This window comes from Vespa velutina, chromosome 11 (assembly GCF_912470025.1).
Source record: "Vespa velutina chromosome 11, iVesVel2.1, whole genome shotgun sequence".
In the NCBI taxonomy this organism is placed as follows: Eukaryota; Metazoa; Arthropoda; class Insecta; order Hymenoptera; family Vespidae; genus Vespa; species Vespa velutina.
The window spans coordinates 4,584,595-4,611,081 of NC_062198.1; the positions used below are offsets into that span (position 1 = coordinate 4,584,595).

Genomic DNA, 26,487 nt, shown 5'->3' on the forward strand with positions numbered 1-26,487 from the left:
TCAGTAAAAATATTATCTCGTATCGTTACAAAATAATATTTTATTCCAGGTACTCTTGATTGATAACGCTAGATCGATGATAATCTTATCTATAAATACCGGTGCATTTCGTCAGTATTAAGAGTTTCTTTAATCAAGATGGTTGTACTTTATTTCATAAGTTTGTCAATTATACTTTCTCTTGGTGAGATATCGAAGTTTTCTTCATTAATTTTAATTTCATAGAACAATAATTTATTTTCGGTTCTATCCTATTTTAGGATCCTATGGAGCCAATTCATTGGAGCCAAGATTTGTTGGTAGCAGAGTGGTTTCCATAAACGATTATCCTTATCAATTGAGCATTTATTTTGGACGAAATGACGTATGTGGAGCTTCTATAATTGCTCCAAAATGGGCTATCACTTCAGCCTACTGTTTAAATTTCAAGAATCCAAAGATGGTGAATCTTCGAGCTGGAAGCAATGAAACTCAAATTGGTGGTAGAGTTTATAAAGTATCCAATTTCGTCATACATCCAAAATATAATCGCAGTAGTCATGAATATGACGTTGCTTTATTGAATTTGACGACGCCTTTCGTTTATGGAAAAACTGTTAGGCCTATTTCGATAATACAAGCTAACAAGAATGTAGCAGGTGGCTCGCCAGCTGTCATCACTGGTTGGGGTTATATTTCAAACTCTAGTCCAGCGTTCTCCCAAATTCTTCGAAAATTGGATTTGCCAATTCTCGATTCTTTGCTTTGTAAAAATTACTATGGAAATAAGTTCAACTCGAACACGATGCTTTGCACAAAAGATGAAATAAATAAGAAAGGCCTCTGTGCATCTTCTGGTTATCCATTGACTGTGAACGGTACTTTGGTTGGCATTTATTCTACGGGATATGGATGCACGAGTACACCAACAATTTATACGAAATTGTCAGCACAACCTATTCGATCCTGGATCAAATCTGTTACACGCATTTAATATTAAAAAATTGTATACATTTAACTAATGTAGACGTTTTACTTTGATTATTGAGTTTAATCTTAAATTCATTAGCAGATATAAATAAAAATTAAAATAAAGAAGATTTTTTTTCAAATGACAAAAATATATACATTAGTTTTATTTAATTACATATATCTCCTCTGATGTACATAAGTTCGTATATATTGTATGCATTGAAGATTCCTTAGTAATAAAGACGAAGTGTGGAATCAAAAATATATTGTACCAATTATATGCACAATTTGTTATTATACATTTTTCACTTTGAAAGATAACTCAATACTTTATTTCACCATGCAGGAAAGGTTGTCAAGAGTATGTGTACGATGTGAACGTCTTCTTTAGAAATTTATTTCAACATTATAAAATTAATTGTCTATTTTCATTAAAAAATATGCTATATTGGATTGCTGGAAACTAATAGAGCAATTTTCTTTATCGACACAGTTCTATACAAAGACTATTTCGGAAAATCTGTAGAGTGCGTTAGTTTGGACTTTAGAGAACGTGTAAAAAAACTTACTGTCAAGTTCGTATATACGTTTAATTTTCTTTTAAACAAGATTTTATCGTTAAAGAATAATAATTATCATTGAACATTACAATTTTTATTATTAAATCATAAGAATATTGTAGTTGGTAAGGACTCTTTTGTTACATTTTATTATTTTTCTTTCTAACCTCAATTTTAATTTCTAACCTTAATTTTTAACACGACGTATTGTTAACATTGATTGTTATAAAATCTCGAAAATTTGTCGTTTTCATCATAGTTCAGATAAATAACGTTGCATTTCTTTCATTCAGATTTATTTCGATAATAAAAGAATTTGGGGATTCACCATTGAAATGAGTGATGCTCCAGGAACGAAAGAAACAGGAGACCAGAGTCCAGATAATTCTGATCAGTACGAATTCGATGGACAAAGTTATGTGTACATGGATAAAACAACAAATGTGAAATATAAGTTTGATCAAGTGAAAAATCAGTGGGTCTCTCAGGATCAAAGTCAAAATGAATCGGAGAATGATGATGAAAAGAAAGAGAAGGCTAGTGGACCTGCGGTAGCAGCTCCAGGTGGAATATATGGTTTTGAAAATGATACTCATACATATACGGACCCTAATGATGGTAGTGTTTATATTTGGGATCGGGAGAAGAATGCGTGGTTTCCTAAAGTAATATTATTTTTTCAATTTTATAATATAAAATTAGCTTCAAAGCTAAGACGTAATGCTCAAATTTCATCTTATTGTTAGGTTGATGAAGACTTCATGGCTAGATATCAAATGAGCTATGGATTTACTAATTCTAATGCCACAGAGCCTTCACAGAATATACCAGAAAATTCTGTACAACCTCTTCCTCAACCAAAGTTAACAAAAGAGCAAAAGAAAGCTGAAGCCAAGAGGAAAGCTCAGGAGCCACCTACTTGGTTCGAGATAGATGAAGCTCATAATACCGCCATCTATGTCTCTGGATTACCTATGGACATCACTTTGGAGGAACTTACAGAACTCTTCAATAAATGTGGTCTTATTGCCAGAGATGAGAAAGGCAAAGATAAGATTAAATTGTATAGAGATTCTGCGGGGGAATTGAAGGGCGACGCGCTTTGTACTTACATCAAGGTAAGTGAATCTATGCTATATTTGGTTAAATGTTTTTTTATTGTTGTTATTTTAATTATAACATACGACGTTAAACGTACAATGTACGAGGCAGGCGATTGTGGTTCTACATATTTACAGACAAAGCAGTGTAAAAGTAACATTATCTCAATAGAATTATATATAATATATATATATATATATATATATATATATATATATATATATATATGTATATATATATATATGTATATATAACGAGTTAAAACTAAGAATTTCAACTAGCGGTAATGCTTAATCGCTAAATGAGTAAATGAAGTATTCCTTTCAATAACATGGGCTCCTATAACATCGATATTACAAAGGTTTATGTTTTTTTTTTTTTTCTTTTTTTTTCGAAGCTTTCATAAATAGCGAAGAAATACTAATTTGATATGTCGTAATACATGGGTACTCGTACTCTCGAACTTGAGTTTATTTTTTTTTTTAAATTTGGAAAGATTTTAATTATGGGATAATTTTTCGTCAAATACACTTCTTTAAAACCATACATATATCAAGCTATTAAAGAGAACAACTTGCAATTAGATTCTAACATTTTATATATAGTTATAATAGCTTTTTTTTTTCTTTTTTTTTTTTTTCTTATATTGTTGTCTACAATTTAATCGTTTAGCTATGATTTAATTAACGAAGTTCAGAGAGAAAAAAGGAACTGTGAAGGGTTCGATCTTTCATTTGCAATATAATAAATTATCTCAGTCTGTAGCCTCGAGAGAATTCTCGAATTTTTGTTTATAATCTAAAAAAAGGAAGAACGTTTACTAAATAGAAAAAGAGAGAGAGAGAGAGAGAGAGAGAGAGAGAGAGAGAGAAAGAGAGAAAGAAGAAAAAAGGCATTGCGAGAAGCCGATGATTCGATGGTAGGTTTACATTTTTCAAGGTTTAAGCAAAACTTCCTCTCGCGCGAAGTCGTTGATCTTCGCTTGAAATTGAGATAGTACGTCATTTACATTCGATAAAGCTTGTGGCTGGTTATGTATCGTGCTGCTCGGTCCATCTCCCAAAAAAGTACCATATCCTTGCTTTTGAGGTAAAATTTGAGCGACTTTTGGCGCAGTTGCATTCGAAATAGTTCTGTTCGAGTGATGTCGCATTTTTTCTCTTGAACTTCTCATTCTGTAATATAAATTACGAAGAAAATAAGAATATTTCAATGAGGGAGATAAAAAAAAAATAAAAAAGGAAAAAAAAAGATTTTTTATTAATCACAATTGATTCTAATTATTTAAGATGATTTACCTGACAGGTGGCCTTGAACCAGGATTCACTCCATGTGCCCATTGTTGATTCGCGGTTTGTTCTGCCCAGTCTCGCCCCCAATCAGTTCGTTCCTTTTTTCGTCTATTATTTTGCCTTCGAAGCTCACCGGGATACTTCTTTCCTTGTTTGCGAGGTTTTAATCTTTGGTTTTGTGGTGCGAAGGGATCGGCCTTCTTTTTACGTCTTTTGACTGCAATTTTTACAAAGTTTTATCTTATTTCATTTTATTTAAAAGAAGCCTTTCAGAAAATTCGTTGCTAAACAAGATAACTTCATGTATTATTAGTATTATTATATTTTCACCTATTCTCCCGGCTGGTACCTCACATATATAATGCTTCCGTTGCACACAACTTTTGGCGTTCCATTTATATTTCAAAGCAGGATCTAATACAATGCAATGCCAGGCGTATTGTTCGGACTTGCCAGGATTTATTTTACCGAAGCTCTGAAAAACCATTTTCTCACCGGTCACACCCCATTCCCAAGCCATCTGTTGCCAGTTATAAATCCCACCTATCCATCGCTCTAATTTCGCTAAAAAAAGATTTGTTTTCATTACGAAAGGCTAACGAGCAATTACGATTTTTCTAATTAAGAAATTTTATTTAACAATTGCCTTGCATGTTTAGATGTACCTACATATATATAAAATTACATATATATATATATATATATATATATATATATATATATATATATATATATAAATTATACTCACTGAATTGATCGCCCATCAGATATTTCCTTAACATTCTATCTTTTCCATTTCTATCAAGTACCGCGAGAGTCGCGTTTCTATCCTTGCAATGGAAATACGCCTCTCTCCAGGGTGCTGTACCCGCGCTCAGGTAATAACAAAATCTTTTCAATCGAAAAAATCCTATGGGACATGCGAAGCGTCTGATCGGTTCGTGTTGCCGATTTGTTTTATCTTGAATTTTCGGTGGAATGGTTATACCGAAACTATGAGAATCTACCAAGGTTGAGGATATCCCTGAAAGGATGAGAAATTTTTTATTAGTTTGAAATATGTATTTCATCCGAAGCTTCTTCAAATTTTCATATACTTTCATTAATATATACGATATGCTATTTTATAATATCAAAGGTATACGTGCATAGACTTGTGTATTTTACTTTTAATATTTCGTTAGAATTTATATCTCATCTTGGAAGCATCCTATTCAATGAATTTCGAGTTGTACGGTTGGAAAGCATTTCTCGTAGTTATTTGCGCGTTCGGTTCTCTGCTTTCCAATTAATGCTCGATTTAATTAATTTCGGTCCATCGTTCGATTTGAATTTCATTAGGATAGTTAGACAGAAGGCTAGTTCTCGGCCGTTCTAATCGAATACATTTTTGTAACGTATTCTTGAAAGGAATTTAAAAAAATTACATAAGTACCAACATACATATGTCTGTTTTACGGTTGAATAATCGTAGACGCCTACGTTATTACGAAAGAATATATTTGTCGATCGTTCCGACAAATGCGGGCTATTGTTTGAGAATCAATTTTCTCTCGTACGATGTCGAATACAATGGGATTTAAAGAGGGATCAATTTAAGCAAAATTTTTAGCTCGTTACTTTTGTATTAATCCCATTTCCAAAATCATTCATGTTCATTACATTTACGGACGAATCTTTTATTTCAATGTATTCTCTTTGCATATCTGGTTTTTTTTTTTTAATCCAATAATTAATCCATGTTACCATTATTATTAACGACTATATTGTTAATGACGTAGTTCGCACGAAAATTTATGTGAAACTCGTTATTAATTATATTCTTTGAATTAATCGGTTTAATAGCCTCTGGTATTTATGAATAGTTACATGGCTTAACTCTAACACGAATTTATGGCGGTAACATGGTTCGTGTCATTCTCGTTCATTCTGATCTAATTGACCGATAATAAAGATTCTCTCAGAGAATGACCGACTATTTATTACATTCACCAAGATCTTTCATTACTTTTCCGATTGCTTCTACTTTTTACTTTTCTTTTTTTAAACAAATATCACTGATATCTGTATGTATTTACTCTCTTTTTCCTCTCTCTCTCTCTCTCTCTCTCTCTCTCTCTCTCTCTCTCTCTCTCTCTTTCTTCTCCTTCTTTATATTAGTTATCTTTGATCTTCTTGACCTATTTTCAATTGGTTATCAATGACACTTTTCCTTCAAATCCCCTCTTTCTTTCGCGAAACATCCTGTTGAGATAAGAAGATCAGTGAAAAATTATCGTATTGAAAAGTTGAGGAACAAACCGAATAGTCCATCGATAGAGAAGAGCCAAGCTGAAAATAAACTTCCGCGTAGGGTGGAATGTGCTTAACCCCGTTCAATGCATTTAATGATGCCTATTCCGAGAAACAATATCATCCTAGAAAGCTGTCTTTGCTGTTAAGTCGACGAGACACCAAAAATGATATATCAGCGTCTATTATATCAACGAACGAAGACAAAATAATTGTATTGCTCGAAATAATATTAGTAAAACAGTTGGATTGTCAACTTCCTTGTACATTTTATTATTTTAATATTGATGTGATCCCTTATCAAAATTTAATGTCTTTGTTTATCGCATCGTCAAGTTGACGCAGATTTCATTTATCCTTATGTATACATTAGATTATATAATTCGTTTTATTGCACGAATTCCAATTTAATCTACAATAAATTGGTTAGTCGTTTGAAAAGTGGAACTTCACCAAGGTATTTCTTTAAAACTTGCCAAGAAGTGCTTTGGCGACTGGTATTCGCTCTCTTGGTTAGAATCGTTCTCTTTTCAGCGCGCAATAACAAATGATATTACTTCAGGAATCGTTAGGTTTTATCGTGTTCACGTATATGGAGTTCGCGATCGTATATCGGGAACCGACTGGAGTTTGTACCGATATAAACGGAAACGTATGCATTCGATGCAAATTTGAATGAGAATTTTTTATTTTTACTCTGCGAATGCATGCACGATTTTTTCCGAAATGTTTTTATATAGATAGTACGAGTTGGCGCTCGTTAAGAAGAAAATTTACGTAACGTTTTCATATGAACTTGCACGTATGAGTGCGAGTTGTGTGTGTGTGTGTGTGTGTAAAAGAAAGAGAGAGAGAGAAAGTATGTTCGTTTAACAAATTTCAACTTGTTTGTTAATCCTTCGTCCTGATAATTCGATCTTTAAACTTCGAAAATAAAGTTTCTATTGGAGATATCTCGATAAAGAGTAAATATCATTCTTGTCGTAATTTTTTTTTGTCTTTTCTTTTCTTTTTTTTTTTTTTCAAAGAAAAAAAAATTTAATTCTTTTTTGCGTCGAATTTGAATCGCAAATATATTTATTATTATTTTGATTATTTTCTACATAGATTCAACGTCGAATCATTCACTTCTCGCAATCGAATAATTTATATCAGTACAGGTAAAACGTGAATTATTGCACACACGCGGTTACGCTTTATCGTAAATTAAATTTCACTGTCGTAGGAATGGTCCAGTTTTGTGGTTTCCAACATCGTAACTCGTGAGAGGATTGCTAGAGAGTCGTTCTCCGCTTTACTACTTGGTCAAGGATCGTTTGTTTGCGAAAACGATATCGTCCATTCATCAGGAAGATATGATATCATCGTTACACTTTAAATCGTTGCACGGATGCTAGCTTTCGAGAGATTCATTTTCCGTGGATGAGTTCGATGGAGCTCACAGATATTTTATACATTTTCGATATATCGAATGATCACTATCGTTCCACAAGCACACCATTCTATTTATTTCAAAGTTGGAAAGACGAGAGGCTTTTAAAACGAGTATTCGAGCTCGCCAGTACGTTATATCGATCATAATTTTATTTTCTATCACTCGTTTCGAAGATAAAAAATAGAAGAAAGTGTAAAAGTAACGTTCAAACACTTTATCTTTGCTTTTTAATATTCGATCTTATCTATTTTTTTTTTTCTTTTTTTTTTTTTTTTTTTTTTTTTTTGTAGTATTAGTAAAAGTATGTGTTGAATATCTTGCGATTTATACAGGTCGTGTCAAGAACTATCTTTGTTCGGCGTTATTTTCTTTATCGATTTTATAAAAAAGAAAAAGTTTTTTGCGTTTGATAACTGAGTTATATCGTACGCATTAAGGGATTTATATTGAACGTTATATCTTAAATCGGTAAATAGATTATTATATTGGATGACAACAGTCGTTGACTCACCTTATACGTGTACACACTTTAGCAATATCAGACAGATATGCAAAAGAACGCTGTGTAAGCGGTTTTCCAGAGAGTATGTAATTCATGAGTAACAGAGCACGTCGCGTTAAAGTGGAAATTTGCAAGTCCATGGTGACAGCATATTGGTAAACTTTCGATAATCCCTTGACTACGGCATTAATGGATTCTATCTTCATATCACGAAAATTTCGAAGATAGTCGAAAAGTTGAAATAAGAGTTTTTGCGTTTTTCCATTAAAAATTTATCTGATAGCTAAGAGATGATATAGGTCCACCCACCCAATACTTGTACTTTCATTCATATTGTAAATAACATGCGCTATGTGTTACAAGGTTAACTTGAGCTCCGTATTGTAACGGGTGCAATTTCGCGCATGACTCATTCACGAACTTCAAATGGCTCTACGATCACTATTTTATTATTTCATATATTTCCTTCTTAATTACATAAATATTAATATATGCGTATGTTAAATATTCCGCTCGTCCTTCGAGATGTACATTTAAAGTAAACGAATGACATATGCATGGGATTGAATTTTTAATATTATTTTAAAACTTAAAAAATTTTTATCTATTTCCAAATATATCGTGCAAACGATTTATATATTTTAATTAGAGAAATAAAAATAGCGGATTTCGCTTGTTTTTATGAAATTCGAAGTTAAGCGATAACATTTATCCTTGAAAATTGTTATTTATCGAAAGTAATCAAACGAAAAAGAAAGAGAAAAAGAGAAAGACCAGATTCTCGCTAGTCATTTATTGTCGATTTATAAAATATGTCAAACGTATATATTAGAGATCCAATGATAGGCAAACTCGATGTTTTCGTATATGTCTTAAACGTTTATGCGATAAGTTGACACATAGTATTACATAAGTTAAACGAGAGAGACAGATAATACCATAGTTCGTTTTAGTCTTTGACAATTTATTGTGCCTTTTCTCACGAACATGCTATTCCAAGTAAGAAAGAGAAACGTCTTCTATTTAGCTTGAGATAGTATGCTCGCAGCATTTTACTATTCTATCTCTTTCTTGCTCTATCTTCGCGAACGGATTCTCAACAGGCGAAAATAGATCTTAACCGGTTGGCTCCAAAGCTCTGCATCTATCTCTCTCGCTCTCGTGCTTCAGGATAGAGTAACAACGTAATTCGATTACTGGATCATTTACTGATAGCATCTAACCCGCAAGGCTGGTATTCTATTGAGTTACCTGACAAACGCTTGAGCAATTAACACGTTCAGTACATACCGGACTTGATAGTTCATTTCACGTGTAGTTATTCTGAACGATAGGTAGTTAAGAAGATTTTATCGATGTCTTATAAATTTTTTATTTAAAAAATGAAAATCTATAGTTTATAATTTTATAGTTTATAATTTTAAATTAAAAAGAATGAGATGATTTACAAGAGAACATTACAAACTACTATTCCTCTATTATCGTTCTTGTGAAAGATTTAACGATCTAATAGGAATATAAAATTGTTTGTCGGTGAAGGACAAAGCGCAAGGACACGATTTTTAATGGCTCTCAATCGTTGATCAAGGATGATAAAGAAGAATTGAACTTGTTTGAATCGATTATGTCTGCTGTTGGCACATAGAAATTTGTCAATAGTTCAATTGCAATAATCTTACGATAATCTTGTTGCAGGAATTCGTAAAAAAAAAAAAAAAAAAAAAAAAAAGACATAAAAATTAATTACATCTCTTTTTTTTTCTTTTGTTTTTCTTTTAACATTCAAGTTATTAACAGGACGAAACGAAAACATCGCGTACATCGTTTCCTTGAAGCGACGTCTTCTAATCGATTTCACTTTCTCGAAAAAATTCTTATCTCATCGTTTTATCATCGAGGCTTCACGCATAGTCCCATCTGGAGTGAGATAGCGTGTTATCGTGGCGAGTCAATTTGAAAATCTCTAATTGGTCCGTCGCGTGTAGTACGCGCGCATGCGACGATCGTTACCTGTGTGAGTTTGTACGATGCGTGGGACAAATGTGGGTTTAACATTCCATACTCAAAGATGTATGCATCGATAAATGTTTGTATTTAATAATGTTAATTAAGACTAATTTGTTAACGCGCCCGCTTATCGTTTCGCTTCTATTTTTAACTGCACGATTCCTTAAATGTTTAAGTTAAAAACTCGATATTTTATCTTTTGCGTTTATTATTTTATTATATTTTAATCCATCGATGACATTTGTTTTTAACAAATAAAAAAAAAAATATCCATGAGAAAATTCGAGAAATGAATCTTCTTATTTAATATTATAATAACGTACGATCATAAAAAAAAATAAAAAAATAAACAAATACGAGTATTTATTTTTCATTAAGATAAGTAACGTTACGGGTGCGGTTTTTACCTGTGGCACAGAGCAAGAGGATCCAAATTCTCCACATGATTTGTGTCAGAGTACAAATAGAGACAACTTATTCACCAAAATCGTCGGTAGTAGTGCGAAGACGGAGATACGAAATCGTCCTCATTCTCAAGCACTGAGCCGCGTTTATAGCACCTTTGATTCCCTTTTTTTTTTATACGATCGATCGACGTAACGATCGATGAAAAAAGAAAATGGAGTAAAGTTTCTCGTTGATCGATTCTATCTCTTTTATTATTTTTTTATTTTTAGAAAAAAAAAAAATGACCGTAATTCCACTAATGGAGACTATTCGTAGGGGAAAGAAAATGGTTCCTTAACATTAATCAATTGTCTTTAAATTTAAGGATTTTTCGATAGTTCGTTCGATAGTGTGTACATTTATATCGATTCGTACGAGGAACGTTCTTCGATGGAGGTTCGCGAACGACTGAGGCTGCCACCGACGTCGAGTCCACCATGTCGACGAGGAGGTGCAGGTCTTGAGTATAGAGGGAGAGTACGAAAGAGCAAGAGAGAAAGAGAGAGAGAGAGAGAGAGAGAGAGAAAGAGAAACACACACATACATACACACATATACAAGATTTCGATCCTTACTACTCATACTTCCTACCCGGATACTTTCTCGATATCGTAGAATTTTTCAGACTACACTTTTACCCAGCTGCGTTTGCCATCATTTCTTCTGTCAAATAACGAGCGAGCAGTGTGACATGTGACACTACCTGGATTTCTTGTTCGAGAAATGTGAGAAAGGAAAAATAGAAAAAGAGAATAAAAACGATGAAGAAAAAAGGATAAAAAATGTAAGAGGAACGAGGCTCCTTCGAAGGAAAAACAGAAGAAAAAAATATTCTACTTCTCATTGTGTCACATTGCTTTCGTCTCTTCTTTCATCATGGACCGATTCTTTTTCCGGGTTTTTTAAGAATTCCACAAGAAACGGGTCATCTCTTTTTCCCTCGGGCAGATTCCTCCTGGATAAATCTTCATCGAATCGAGCTAGGTATCCTCTCGTCTTCGCAAAATAGAATTCGAAGTTTCGTGTATTTTCTTTGTTAGAGATATATAATGGATAATATAATGCGAATTTATTTTATGCAACAACTATAAAAAGTATTGTTATACCGATTGTTGCTTTTTATTTAATATATATGTATATATATGTATATATATATGTGTGTGTGTGTGTATGTATATACTACTTTATACATACGAATATTTTACGATGAAACAATGTACAATTTGATTTTTTTAATATAAACATTTGAGAAGAATTATTACGAAATATTTTGTTCTATAATTCATGGTTCACTTAACGAGACGATTTAAAAGGAATCGGAAGAAGAAGAGCGAACTAATGCCGTTATGAATTTAATTTTATTATAAATTAAAAACTGGCTCTTTGAATTTTTATATCTTAACAAAATAGAATTCATTCACTTCGCTTATCTCTTAGATTCACGCTCGAGGGAAACTGCAACAATTCTTCTACCGAACTTGCATTATAAATATTATTAATCTGAAAACTCCTTCAGAAAGTGGGTAAATTTTTGACGCACCTGGTCCGGAAAGATTGCAGACGCTGAAAGGTGGTTTAGTAAGGAGAGAGAAGAAATGTACCGTCTTCGTCTTTAAATTACCAGGCTGGTTTAATAAGCGAAGAGGGGAGATTGTACCCTTATTTTCAACCCGTACAAAACGAATATAACAATTCTCTCGACTTCACCGAGACTCCCTTCTATCGTATCCGGTCGCAAAAATGTTTTCTTGAAAGAAAATAAAAGGAAAAAGGATATCATCCGAGTATCTTGCTTTCGAAGAAAATGAAATTCTTCTTGAGAATTCTTCTCATTTTTTCGAAATTAATATTAATTAAAAAGAAATAAATAAAGAAACGACATCGAATGTAAATCTGATAGTTCTCGTTGATCGAACGAATTTAACGTCGTTACTTATTTTTTATCTAATCATGCTGATATATTCCGCGTTATTCAAAAAAGATTCTGTCAAGATAAATCGAAACACGGTAGAACGGATTAGAATTAAAAATAAAATAATTCGTCAATGGCAAGTAGTGTGTACTGATATAAGCGGCTCATTTATAAATACAGCAGATATATATATATATATATATATATATATATATGTATATATATAACAGCTTCCGCTTCGTTCGAACACTGAAGTGGAGGAAACATCGATTCGATTTCGGCGGATGTAAAACGCAGGAGCGACTCTGCAAGCGGGACGATAAAATACAAGAGCGATTATCGTGAAGAGAGAGAGAAAGAGCGGTCTCTCCATCGGGATATTCGGTTCAACGAACCCATCACTTGGTCCAAGAGAGAGTAACATCGTGTACTTTGTACCGAGGAGGCGTTGGCGACTGAAATATGGTCGGTACAAAGAGTTTGCGCTCGTAAGAATCGAGATCAGCGGTCGTTACGTTTAGAAGTAAGATCGTATCCATCTTGTACTATCGTCGAACCATTAATATTTTCTTAAATATTCATGCGTACTTTGTGCGTGTATATATATATATATATATATATATATATATATATTTTGTACGGTACAAGTTTATGATATTGCTTAATCAGAATATTTTCCAATTTTTATTCCTTAAGAGTTTTTGTCATATGTTGTCAACGCATATTAAGGTAATGATAAGAGAATTTTTATCAAATATCAATTTGTTTCATTAACATCTGTTCTCTTGCATATCCATAAGCAATGAACATGTTCAAGTGTCCCAATTCGAGCATCCACGTGTTAGAACGTACTGATCATTGTCAGAAAAATTTGGAAGGTACGAGATATTTGTAAAAGAGAATTCTAGCGAACGTAGAGAGTTCTACCAAGCACTATTATCGACGTATGTACCTATTACTCTATCGGACTTCTCGAGTTCTGTCGGTCTTTTCCAAACTGGGCCGAGTACATCGTCAACGGACCTATCACGAACTCGTTTCAAACTTATCCAAGCGAAGCATGCATTGCAGAAGTTTGTTCGATTTGTAACGCTCTCGAAAGAAATCGAGATGATCTATTTTTTTCCTCTCTTTGTTGAATCCTCTCATTATCCTCTCTCTCAACGAGACTCCTCGATGTCGATCATTCGTAGAGGGAGATTATTTTTACATTTCTTTTTTCTTTTTTTTTTTTCCCCTCTTTCTCATCATCGAACGATCTTAGCGTACTAATCGTGCCTTTAATGAGCTATCAAGCAGACTCGTTCGATTGGTTAACGCGTTGTGTTATAGGATAAACTTTTTGTTTTCTTCTATAGTAGATTGATGTCGTGATTCGAAGGAATAATTATTCCTTCCTTCGAGATGTAACGCTGATTGTCGATATAATTGTCCATTAATGAGTGAAGGAACAAATAGGAATATCTTGTCGATCGTTGATTGGGGAATAATGTTAATTACCATATCGTGTATCTTTGATGATCCGATAAGAGACTTCTCAGTTAATTTCATTTCTCTTTAATTAGATATTGTAACATTTTGCTGAGGTAGGATAGATTCGAATATTAAACATTATATTTAACTCAGTCTTTGTTTTATCGGGGAAGATAAAATGCAGAGACTACGATTTTCAACGACAACGAAGACAACGACGACGACGACGACGACGACGACGACAACGACGACTTTTATGCCTACCAGTGGTGAACGACTGAGTAAATATCGTTATCTCTTCGTGGTTATTTTCTCATCCTTGAACTCGGATACCGTTGGGCGTCACTGTCTCACATGCCTTGTACTTTCTACATTCGCCAAAGCTTGGCTTCTCTGCCTTGAAATTCTACGGGCATACTTAAAACTGTAGTCCATGGCACGAACGACCTTCGTTGATTTTATTCCCTTGCAGGAGGAACCCAAGTGTCTTCCTTTGAAACTTTACTACTTTTCTTCTCATATAAGCGTTAAATATTGATTGCTCGATCTGGGCTAAGGCTAATTAAAAGGACGAAGCTTTTTTGTTATCTTTTTTTTTGTTATTTTTTTGTTTTATTTGAAAAGAATACCAGTTTGTGAAGGTTTCGTTTTGTTTTGTTCTCTTTTTTTTTTTTTTTTTTTTTTTTTTCTTTTTTTTTTCCCAGTATTTCATTAAAATTCTATCTGCTTTCGATTTTTATTTTACTATTTTCAGTGCATCGCGACGTATATATCTACATTGTAATTTGTCAAGATTTAAAAATGTTTTTATTTATAAGAATTATGAATTTTCTTTGTTAGTTGAAAGCAAATAAGTATTGAATTTCTTATGTCTTTCTTTTCAGCACGTATTACGCTCACTTTATTATTCATGGCCAATAAGGACGATGCATTTTTTACGAGAGTCTCTATTACACACATTTACACGGACGTATCTTAATTAGTTTGCCTCATTAGATATCGCCTCTACGTGAGTTCTGCACGCTGTATTTCTTTCGCTCACTTTCCTTTTATTTTATTTTATTTTTTTTTTGCTTCTCGTATCTCGAAGGACGTTTTAAACGAGCGACTCTTCGTTTTTCATACTAAACGACTTCAGTCATGGCTTATAGCTAGTTCGTATGTGCGTCTTCTTAATTAAAGACACTGTAATGCTTTTTTATGTTCATTTTTTTTTTAAGGTTTGGCTCTTAAGCAATAATCATTAAAAAAATCCATAAGATCGTAGGATTTTATTCATAAAATTATCGAATAGAGTTCCACAGATTTATCGTCTTTTCTCCTTTTGAAAGCAGACACGCGATTGCAGCAACGCGCCTCGCAAAATCCCACGCGGATTCGAACAGGAGCATTCGTCATCTCGAAAAATCTCTCGAGTCAAATCTTGGCCGCAAGTATTATGTTCCATCTCAAGAAATTGATTACGTAACTCTTATTGTTCTTTCGACGTTGAAACTAAGTTTGTGATCGTCGGGATAAACAGGAAACTTGATCGTTTTTGTAAATCATTTCTGTCATACATCGCTTTGTTTGTGCATCGATTCAAGCAGAGTTGGATTTACAGATGAATTAAATAATATTTGATTTATACCATATCAATATTGAAAAACGATTTGATTACATTGATTCATAATTGTCTATATATTGAAATAAATAAATATTTATGTACATTTCGAGATAATTAATGTCGTAAATTGTCACATTACCAATCGTGATTAATTGAATTTGCGTTTGCTATACGTAGAGATCACAGTACCGATTTTTTTCTCTAAAAACAGAAAAAACCGATTGATTTTGATCGACTGCAGTTTAAATCGAAAGCTCGTGGCTTCGATCAATTCTTACGACAGATGTATCCGATAGATAGGCAGTGATAAATGGAATTGGCGTGAAGCCATTAAACGGAAATGCTTGTCCCACGTGCTTCTGCGGCATGACGATATTTTCGAAGTACATAGGTTTATCTCGAGAAGCTTAAGTTCGCGAGTTCGAGAGAACGACAAATCGATTTTGCACCGAGACCGATGAGCTTTTGGTTACGTTTCAATTCTTTGAAAATACGCTTTGCAAGCTATTCAATTCGGTCATTCTAAATTTCATTTTTTTTTTCTTCTTTATTTCTCTCGTTAAAGATAATTTTGCAAGAGTTTTTTCCTCAGATATTATGCGCTCGTTAAATCATAAAAAATAGTTGTTATCTCGTTAAATATAGCAATGTTACGTGAATTGGTCCGTACAATTCTTGATTAAAAATTATTTATTTCTTTTTCCTGCCTTTCTTATTTCTCTTATTTATTTCACAGCATTGAGTAAGATTTCTTTGTGACATTTTGCACCTGTTACCTAGATCCTATTAAATCTCACGTAATAAGTCAAGAGAACAACAGCAAGAAAATAAATAGAAAAAGTGAGGGGTAATAGAATCTTGTGCGAGGTATTCGTTAAGTTTAACACGGTTAAATGGGTATCATCGAAAAATAGGGAGAATAACGGTGATACCCGAGAGCCATTGGTAATAATCATCCTATCATTAAATTCTCTACGTAAATTCGCGAGCACGTAATTACGTTCTTTTCGCGTTACGCAAATTCATTTCCCCTTCCCTCTGTCGTTCTCGACTGATGGGCTTTTTATCATAAAACGAAGCAAGATTAAATTTTAAAATAAAATTCACTTTCGAATAAAGAGCGAAAGAAAAAAAAAAAGAGAAGAAATAGAGCGCATATCGAAAAATGATTATTTTTTGTTTGAAAATTTCTTATTTTTCCTTTTCTTTTTTTTTTTTAAATTTTATTTTTGATATTTTTTTCTCTTTCCTTTCTTCCTTTTTTTTTTTATCCTCTCTAAGGGCAATATGTAAAAAATCATGCATTATGTAATGTACGTGGCGATAACTGTCCCATAACCATTTGAGATTCCGAATTAAAACCTTAATAACAGATTCGTCGATTCGCTTTTATTCTTTTTGTTTGCATTGTTCGAAAAAGAATCGAGTATTGAAGAGAAAAATAATATTCTATAATAAAAATAATTCAGATTGATGTGATAAATACAATCAGCATTATGTATATGAAATACATTGAAAGAGAGGGAGAGAGAGAGAGAAAGAGAGAGAGAGAGAGAGAGAGAGAGAGAGCTTGTGAATTATTAAATTATATTCGATAAAAATAAACAAACCAATGTTGTATTATTATTAGTTTTATTTCAGAAAATATAAAATTTTGACTACTTTCCAACAACTTAATAAATTTCAACAATTCGACTTAACGCGTTACGTCCTCCTGCTGGTCATATTCTTTCTCTCTTCGTATCGTTTTTTCTCTTGCTCTCATTCCCATCGTGGCATTTCGCATCAAAAAATTTATAACGCTCGGTGATTCCATCACGTACGGCGCGTTTAAAGTATATTAAATCTCGTTGAATTTCACAGAACGCAGCGGTAACGGCGGACTCGAAAGCTTGAATAATGCGATCCAATGTCGACCGTGGAAATTCAGTTCGTTCCATTAAGCTTTAATAAAGCTATTGTCGGAAAGGAGAACAAAAATGAAAAAAATAGTGGAAGGGGAAGAGAGAGAGAGAGAGAGAGAGAGAGAGAGAGAGAGAGAGAGAGAGAGAGAGAGAGAATGTGCAATAGACAGCAAGGAATCATCGATGCGAGTAATTATTATGCTCTTTAGTCACATACACATCTACACCGGAATACGCATCAGGCTATTATTGTTGAATAATTTCGATGCTTTCTCGCATCGTTGCGCGATGTGCTATCGTGTCGATATTAATGTTCGTTGCTTAAAAAATTCGTTCTCGACATTTTTGCTGTTATCCGATGAATGATTAATGAAAAAATCGAATGGAAATTAGTTTCTCGTACATTATTCTATTTTCTGTTGTTCTCTTATTTTTTTTTCCTTTTTTTTCTTTTTTTTTTTTGTTTTTTTTTTTTTTTTTTTCAAATATCACTTAGCGTTTAATTTTTTTTTTTTTTATTTCGTTTAAATGATTGATAAAGAATAAAAATAATAATGTATTCGTGATCGACACGTTTTCACAATCATTCATTAAAACAAAAGTTCTAACATAGATTCTTCATTTGAAGCGAGTTTCTCGGTTGCTTCTTGACCTTATGATGGTACCGCGCACTTATATTGAAACCGGTTCCGTAAAGCGAAAAGTGGAGTAAACACGGAGATCGGAAAAAAGCTAAGGCGGATTTCATTTTGAGTTTCATCTGGTAGAAAAACACATTTCCTAGTTTGATTTTTCTTATTTTCTTGGGGTTTATAAATGCAGAATAAAAAAAGAGTCGAATGAATCGTTTATCTTATCAAAATAAAAAAAAAATTAAATTAATTAATCACTTTATGGATTAATTCTGTACTTAATCGTATGCCCTGTAGTTTTGTATTTTTTTCATTTATAACAAAAACTCAATAATAATCATAGTTCTTTTTTATAACGCACATTCTATCTCTGGGTACTTCGATTATCGATGAAACAAGTTTCAAGGAAGTTGTATCTAGTCTTATCCATATTTATAACTCGGATCGTTGGTTTCGTCGTTCCGGCTATGAGTATGGTTATTTACACGATATTTATTTTCAGTTTGTCAAAGCTTGATACGCCATGAAACATGAGTTATATCGTAATTATTTGATTACGTTCAACGATCATAAATAATCATTTTTATCTTAAAATAGACGAACGTGTTATTATGTTCTATTAAAAAAAAAAAAAAAAATAACGGTAAAATGCACGAAATTATAATTTTTGTCCAATGAATCAGCCCATAACAATTCAGGAAGAGAGCCAAGGAGAGACAAACGTTATTTGAATCGAAAACAACGCTGGAACGTCCAGAGACAACGCATTGCCAATTTTAATTAAATCTCGCACTATTGATGAATCAGATTTTTTTTTTTTTGTTTTTGTTAAAAAGCTTTTTCAACGCTATTTTTTTTAGAAATAACACAATTGATATCTTTCGATCGACGTCACGATAAAAGATTTCATTTATTTTTCAAATCTATTTATTTCTTCTTTGATTCGGGCGTTTGAGCTACTACTTGAAATAGTAAACAGATAAAAAAGAGAGGATCTTTTTTTAAAATATTCGTTCGACAAGTTTAATACGTTTATGCCGTTGCGTGGCAAGAAAAGGAAAGAGAGGGGAAGAGAGAGGACGAGAGGGAGAGAGTAAAGGAGAATGAGAAATTTTATTTTTTAAATGTTCCTCCTGTAGCCTTAGAAATCCGACTCGATTCTTCCACGATTCAATGCATTTTTTAAACGTTAGAAAGCACGAAGCTCTGGAAAACTGCCTCAGTTCTGTCCAACGTCGAGAAAACTTTAGTTAAAATACTTATCGGTTCACAGAGAATACTCGCTTTAAAAAGGTATAATGGAAAAAAGGAAAGAAATGCTGTCGTTGTTCGTTCGATAATGGAAAAGTTTCGTTAGTGTGCTTTTTCTTTCTTTCTTTTTTTTTCTTTTTTTTTGTTTTTTTTTTTTTTTTATAATTTTTAAACGAACACAAAAGTTGATAATATCCTCGAATACGTATAACAACTATTAAGTTATTATTCAATAATTTGTTTCATTTTCATTAATCGATAATATATTGAAGAAAAGCAGCGATTTTGTTGTTTAAGTTAAAAATTTTGTTCAGATGACATCATCGAAAAAGTTTATGCACACGAATATTCCCGAATATTTCTTCTGTGAGTCATTCACCGAACACGCGAGTTTTCTCTTCTCGTGGCCGTCTGCCAAGCTGTTTGTCCAGATGTAATGCTGTTGCCGATCGAATACCGTATTACTCTTTTGGCGGCTCCTTTCCTTTTCTTTCTCTCCCTTTTTTTTTTTTTTTTTTTTTTTTTTTTTTTTTTTTTTTGAAACCAACGCGGTTCGCTCGAGTCATCGATTTTGTGATAATAATTAATCGTCGCCGACTTCGAATTGTGGTTTCACTTACCCGAGTTTGTTCGTTTATCATCCTTATTTGGATTACTGAATTGTCAAAAATCGAATACTGGTACTTATAAGATACTTAAAATATACAATGATATACGGAATATTGAAAATAAACATGAAAAAAAAAAGATATATTATTCCTGGCAATCGATTATCTTCATTTAGAAAATAATCAATCTTCAGCTTAAGAAGTTAAAGACACATCCTTCTCTTTCATCTCGGGATCTTGTCTGGAAGAAGATTTTCCACGAAAGGAAGCGGTCATCGTGCGTTTGAATCGACCCGGCTCTCTACCCGTTCAGGTAGAACTGGAACTGGCCTTTCAATAATTTATACGGCTTTCTATTGCATACGTCGCTATCGTCTTGGTCGACGCCTTAGTATTGGCGAATAACCATCATGGAATTTCTGGGACATTGGATTAACTATGTAGATTCATGATTTGAAGACATTGCATCTATGTAAATTTAGATCCTTTCTATACTTTGAGAGCATCCAATGGTATCTTGAAAAAGGATTACTAAGCTTATATAATATATAATATGCTTAACTGCTGATCACTGGTATCTCTAAATATGATTAGATTTACATTTTATGGTATTAATCAAACAACGATTATTAAATGATAACAACAAACAAATATTTGTACGTTACGAATGTGTTAAATCGAAAAGGATTATCGGATTCAAAGATAGAAAGTTATCTTTCCCAAAATACATTTTTCGAGTGAAATGATGAAGATCAATGCACTCGAACAACTCGATAGGAGATATTTTACTGGCTGATTTCAGCATGTTGTAATAATAAGGCACTTGATTTGAATGGTTCAACTGTAATAGATATTGGATAGATTGCTACTATATTGCATCCCTCGATTTCTTCGATCCCGAAGATGTTTTATATCGATAATGAATATATCGTACCGATATCTCGTCGCTTTTTAATTATTGTTTCCTCTTTTTTTTTTTTTTTTTTATTTAATTTGTAGATACTCTATATTTCTCTCTTTTTATGATTCATATCATTTCAAACGGAATTTTAATTACAAACCGAAGTATATTCTTAAGGCACTCCTCGGCGATAATATAACATCCGTTGTCCCGAAGTATAATTAGGCGTAACCATGGAAAACGTATAATTTCAGAAGAGTTAAGAGGCGGGGTTAAGTGTACGTTTTCTAAGACAATTTTTACCATCGTCACGACATGCCTGGCTTTGGGAAAGTCTAAAGAAGATTTTGTGTAAAGTATTATCACGGATCGTGAAAGAGAAAAATATAAATAAAAATGAAGGATAAATGGGAGAAGGAGAGATAATCATATATTTGTAAACATTCAGACAGAATTGTATATTGTGAATCGTCGCGTGGCGATGTGACCTTTATTTTTATTTCTATGTTTTGTTTAACGCCTCAGTTAACACTGAGCCGCAGAAGAGTGAGCGTCATACGAGACAAGATAAGCTGTAGCTTCATTTTTGTAACGTTAGTACGTGTTAATTGGATAAAACTTCAATATTATAATAAATGATTAACAAAGGGAAACAAAAAGAATCGGTGAATTTTAAAGGTAATTTTAATAATCGTATGAAATAATGCTCTTTAAAAATTAGTTTTCAAATTCACCGATATAGCAACAATGTCTCGTTTATCGTAAGCTTTATAAAACTCAAAGTAAAATTGATGTGACGTAAGGACAGCAGTGGTCGATAAAATAAACAGAACGACTTACCGTATTCGACAGCATTCGACAATGCATTCTCATTTGAAGGACGGACGACTATCCTATCGGACATATTCATTCCATGCGATTACGCTGATCCATCTGGTTTCTTATAGATCATTCACCGGACGAAGACGATAACGATGGTTATTACGTTTGGCTGATTCATCGATGAATTAAGAATTTTATGTGGCGTAAATTAGTGGCTCGTGTCGTGACCTTTTCGATTGGAAACAAGGCAAACGTTATAATGAGATTTATTGCCAGATAATTTCATCTTTTCTCTCCTGCAGCGAGAATTCCTTTTATTTTCATTTTTTTTCTTTCTTTTTCTTTTTTTTTTTTTTTTTACCTTGAATATTCCGTAATTTTCCATCAAACGAAGAGCAAATCACACACGCTTTATAACTTTCCCTCGATTGAGTAGTTTGCTCGTTATAACGTTTGCCTTTTCCTTTTTGATCGAGTTTTAGGTTTTGAATGGATCGTGATTTCAAAAGTATATTGTCAATATTTGTAGGAGATCTTTGAAGGATTTATCATTAAACATTATCTGATCAATTTCATTTTCTCGATTAAACGTAGCTTAGATAATATCTAGGTACATTAATATCTCAGTGTCATTGACAAAACGATTATTAACTGAAGAGTTATATTTTAATAGATCGTATCGTATATCTAAATATAAGAAATTTCTCGGTAGCTTATGTGAAATTGGTTGGTGTTTTCCGACCTGTTTCAAACGTAACACCGTTCTCTCTCATAAGAACGTTCAAATCGCTTGCGGCTCACGAGCACTTAGCGGCATATATTTAACGTCATTTTGTTCATTTTGCCTGTGCCTCTTTAACCCCGAGTACGCTGGGCACCTACAGCGATCCTGTAATTGCATGGAAGGCCGATTGGATTCGTGGTGAATATGATAAATAATGTTCGTGTTATATACGTTATCAGTAACGTTGAACTTTTATATTATATTATTTTGTTTATTTTTCGCTATTAAATTCTAATGACATTTTCTACGATTTCACTTTTACTATCGACAAATTGAAGTTTCTTATTTTCAGATAAGAGATACGTGTACCTCGACTTACAAACGTTGCTCGATTAACAAAAATGAATTATGAGTCAAGTCATGAAAGAGTACTGCGTAAATTGGTATTCACTGAAATGCGAACGATTTGATCACGGACACGTCTAGTATTGCGAGGCACGAAAAATTCCAAAGAACGTGCGTTTACACTACGTTTGGAATAGTCATGCGATTAGTTTAATGAATCGTTTCTCGGAAAGAATTTTGTCCGATGAGTTCATCGTTGTGTCCTTAAAAAAAAAAAAAGAAAAAGAAAAAAAAATAATTCGAGTCGATGAAAAACATAACTCTGGATCTGCGAAGGTAATACTCGAAATTATTAAAACAATTAAAGAGAAAATATTGCGTGGGGTTAATTACAAATTTCTTAATATATGATTGGTATATGATTAAAAAAAAACAAAAAAAATAATAACTATGAAATCCAAATTTGACATACATAGATTGTACATTAAGTTTCTTTTTTTTTTTTTTTTACGTTATTTTTATAAGTTTGTACACAATAATAGCTACTTTATTTGCGAAAAGAAATGATTACAAATATAATATTTACTCAGAATAATTTTTCTGCGAATTTAAACGAAGCAACAGTTGAATTCATAAAAGATTTAAAATCACGTTTAACTGTGCAAATATTTATCGTCGCAGTACGCTTTACAGGTACTCAAAGCCATTTCTTTAACGGGAACTCAACACCACTTTTATTTCACTCTTTCTCTCACCTTTCTATTTATTCAAAATTATCGCTCTAGTAAATGCAGCAGTATGAATGCATCCTGAGTCGGATGACTCGTCTTGTTATATTTCGTTGCGTTCGACTCGTGCCTAATGTACGTTTGCTGAGAGATTTGGGCAGGCGCCAAGAGTTAGTAATGATGATGGACATTCGCTAACTATAGTTGTCATGAGAGGGGCAAGGATAGGCAAGGAAGAGGGAGATGTCACTATTCATTTTGTGCCGCTAACCCAAAACGGACAAGATTACGTGAATCAACTCGAGTTAACAATGATCGATGATATCTCTCTCCTTCTCTCCTAGACGAAACTGTGACTGAGAATAATTGACACACTTTTGTAACCGAATAAAATCAATGACGATCGAAAGATTTTTTTTGGACATTTTTTAACGAAAAAAGGGAAGCTTCTAATTTATCTTTTCTTTTTTTTTTTTTTTTTTAAATAAATAACACGTTGCCGTCGTAAAGAGGAAAATTATTTTTCCCTTTTTACGAACATAAACATATTGTCATTGAACTTGAGCAACCCTGTTTAACCTTGGATAGTAAAGCAGGTAGTGAAGTAACACGTACGTCTTTTTTAACTCTCCCGTAGCGAACGTATTAGGAAAACGCGTATTAGCGTATATGGCGAGTTGTCAGAAGTCCAGTACATGAGTTAACTTCAAGAGTGCAGGATTCCGCTGAGCTTTACTCGGTCTTATCAGACTATCTTGTCGTAGAATCTCATGTGACTGTTCGGAGAAGTGCAATGTGAAAAAAGAAGAATTTCAACGAGAATAAACGTGATTTCGATCAAATATATACGTACAACAAATATATATATATATATATATATATATATATATATATATACTTTTTCTATTTATAAAATTTATGATTATTAACGATTATTCGTAATTATTAAAGACACTGCTAAAAATTTGACGTGTTGACTTTAAAGCACTTTGCATTTGATTGAATAACCAAGCAGTCCGTTTTTTCTAAAACTTCCTTCAAACTCATTATCGTGGAGTATATAAACTTATATACAAAGCAACTGAGATCTTGAGCTTTAATGAATGTGGCCATCAGTGAGTAACGAGAACGGTAAGCTAACGTTTTCTCGATAGAATTTTAATAAGAATCTATTGTATACCCTAGAAGAGAGAAGAAAGTTGAGGAGTGGAAGGGATAAAGTCGCCTTTAGCGATAGAGCTCTTTCTTTTGGCTGAACATTCGACGTCATTGATGACTGCGGCATTCGCGAAGGTCAGTAAACTTTGAGGTAATAATTTAACGCGTTGGCGGCGAATTTAAAGTCACGAGTGTACGCGTGTAAGATGGTAAACTTTGGTTGAATGTGTTTACGTAGCGGGAAATATGCAAATGATGAAAGGATCGCTGGAATATTATCGTCGCATAACTTGTTTCAATTTAATACGAATTGTGAATTCGAAATGTGAATACGAATACTCTAAATGACGCTTAATTATAAATACGTTATATTATATCTGGATATGTGAAATAATTCAGTTTAGAAATCAAATTAATATAAAGGGTAAAAGATCGTTACAAGTTGAAAAGTTAGTTAATTACAAATTACATAGTTTGTAAAATTTAAGGATGTTTTTATGAATACAATCAGATATGTATTACGTTAGTTAGAAACAAGTTTCATTACTGTGGTCATTGAAAGTGGGCAAATGAAAGGGCAGGTGAACTTAATTCTGATTATGGTATTACATGGCGATCAAGGTGCTCCATTACATCACTCAGTGTGTATACTTGCTGGACTCTAGTGCACTTTAACGTGTGCTAGGCGTAGCTTGGTAATTGCTGCGAGATCTTGAATGGCTGGAGGCAGATGACCACCAGGAGATTCCCTGGGTGGTCCAACTTGTATTGCGAGATCTAGCCTAGCCAACTGAAAATACAGAAAACGATGATGCACTGCAAATCGAGTTAGGAAAGTAGTTTGACGTTGACATATACGTCTTAATCAGTGGACCAGTTCTCGAGCTTCAGGAACATTCATTCAATTCTCCTTTTGAACGGACTATTTCCAGATGTTCTTTTTCTATCTTTTTATATTCCGGAAAAGCCGTATTTGTAAAAGCGATCACCTAGATTAATTCGTATTAAAAGTTTTATGACTTGTTGCATTTGACAATCATGGTTACTCAATGTTTATAATAACAAATAGAAATAACGGATGGGTCAATCGCTCACCATCTGTTCTTTCAACCGTTATTCTATAAATATTGCTTGGTCCGTTGGTCATCGTTAAATTTCTCAATAAACCTGAAAATATCGTCCCGATTTATAATGCATTTCGTCAGTCGAATACAGAGAGTATCATTTCGTGTCACCAGATTGCGGTTAATATTTTTTCAATCTATTAATTGAATCAATATTCAAATTATATACGAAATATATAATAATTATAGAGATAGCCTGATTAATTTTGAAGGAAATGTCATAATGATGATATCTTCCAAAGCTCTTCGTTATTAGGACGAATAATTTGTATGATTGAATTTGTAGGTAAATTTATCAATGAGGAGAGAGAGAGAGAGCCAGAGACAGAGAGAGAGAGAGAGAGAGAGAGAGAGAGAGAGAGATAAAGAGAGAAGGAAATGGAGATGGAGTAGGAGAAATGTCACGTTCGCCGGAGTAAAGCCGGATTTACGCTGACAAACCGATATTTCAGGATTGGAGTGGACAGTTATTCCTAATCGAGAGACATAAAGTCAGGGTAGAGCTACTTTGACTTCCTAAAATCATATTATGATTATGATCAATTACGAACAGTACTAATTAACACTTGTTCCACGCTAGACTATGTGAATTTTCTTTTTAGATGATTTTTCATCTAAAAAGAAAAAAAAAAAAAAAAAGAAAAAGCATTTTTAGGAATTCCAACTTTCCATAGAATCATTATCAACGTATTTCTATGCAAAAGGAAGAATG

At 33.1% G+C, this 26,487-nt stretch overlaps 3 protein-coding genes and 1 long non-coding RNA gene across 8 annotated transcripts in view; 2 read left to right on the forward strand and 2 right to left on the reverse strand.

Annotated features, from left to right (window-relative positions):
* Window positions 1–66: 66 nt before the first annotated feature.
* Window positions 67–1,104, forward strand: LOC124953155 (trypsin-7-like). Its single transcript, XM_047504119.1, has 2 exons — window positions 67–184; window positions 261–1,104. Exons 1-2 carry the CDS (start codon window positions 139–141, stop codon window positions 971–973), a joined length of 759 nt encoding a protein of 252 aa, XP_047360075.1. The 5' UTR covers window positions 67–138; the 3' UTR covers window positions 974–1,104.
* A 347-nt stretch (window positions 1,105–1,451) lies between these two features.
* LOC124953152 (HIV Tat-specific factor 1 homolog) overlaps window positions 1,452–26,487 on the forward strand; it is a 39,289-nt gene continuing 14,253 nt past the window's right edge. For 3 of the 4 annotated variants that reach the window (XR_007102133.1, XM_047504108.1, XM_047504110.1), the window contains exons 1-3: window positions 1,470–1,636; window positions 1,805–2,176; window positions 2,258–2,629. Coding sequence is in view for 3 of the 4 variants with exons in the window: in XM_047504108.1 (XP_047360064.1) it covers window positions 1,847–2,176; window positions 2,258–2,629 (702 nt within the window). In the remaining variant the exon portion in view is untranslated. Of the gene's footprint in view, window positions 1,637–1,804; window positions 2,177–2,257; window positions 2,630–26,487 lie in introns of all 4 variants that reach the window. The other variant, XM_047504109.1, reaches the window with a different exon arrangement.
* On the reverse strand, window positions 3,218–11,011 carry LOC124953154. 2 transcript variants are annotated; one of them, XM_047504118.1, is made up of 6 exons: window positions 10,548–11,011; window positions 4,653–4,928; window positions 4,235–4,468; window positions 3,911–4,121; window positions 3,542–3,787; window positions 3,218–3,410 (listed from the first exon to the last, which is right to left on the reverse strand). In XM_047504118.1, the coding sequence occupies exons 1-5, from the start codon at window positions 10,582–10,584 to the stop codon at window positions 3,547–3,549; spliced, it is 999 nt and encodes a 332-aa protein (XP_047360074.1). In that variant the 5' UTR covers window positions 10,585–11,011; the 3' UTR covers window positions 3,218–3,410; window positions 3,542–3,546. The 2 variants fall into 2 exon arrangements, with proteins under 2 accessions (XP_047360074.1, XP_047360073.1); XM_047504117.1 differs by having other exon boundaries at window positions 3,218–3,787.
* On the reverse strand, window positions 5,982–9,835 carry LOC124953157. The gene is made up of 2 exons (XR_007102134.1): window positions 6,206–9,835; window positions 5,982–6,148 (listed from the first exon to the last, which is right to left on the reverse strand). It is a non-coding gene; the product is annotated as an uncharacterized LOC124953157 (long non-coding RNA).

Coding starts and splice junctions, on each gene's coding strand:
- LOC124953155 (XM_047504119.1), top strand. CDS start 139: ATGGTTGTACTTTATTTCATAAGTTTGTCAATTATACTTTCTCTTG. Junction 185..260: donor GTCAATTATACTTTCTCTTG/GTGAGATATCGA, acceptor ATCCTATTTTAG/GATCCTATGGAGCCAATTCA.
- LOC124953154 (XM_047504118.1), bottom strand. CDS start 10,584: ATGTGGAGAATTTGGATCCTCTTGCTCTGTGCCACAG. Junction 4,929..10,547: donor CCTCTTGCTCTGTGCCACAG/GTAAAAACCGCA, acceptor TCATCCTTTCAG/GGATATCCTCAACCTTGGTA. Junction 3,788..3,910: donor GGTTCAAGGCCACCTGTCAG/GTAAATCATCTT, acceptor TTTATATTACAG/AATGAGAAGTTCAAGAGAAA.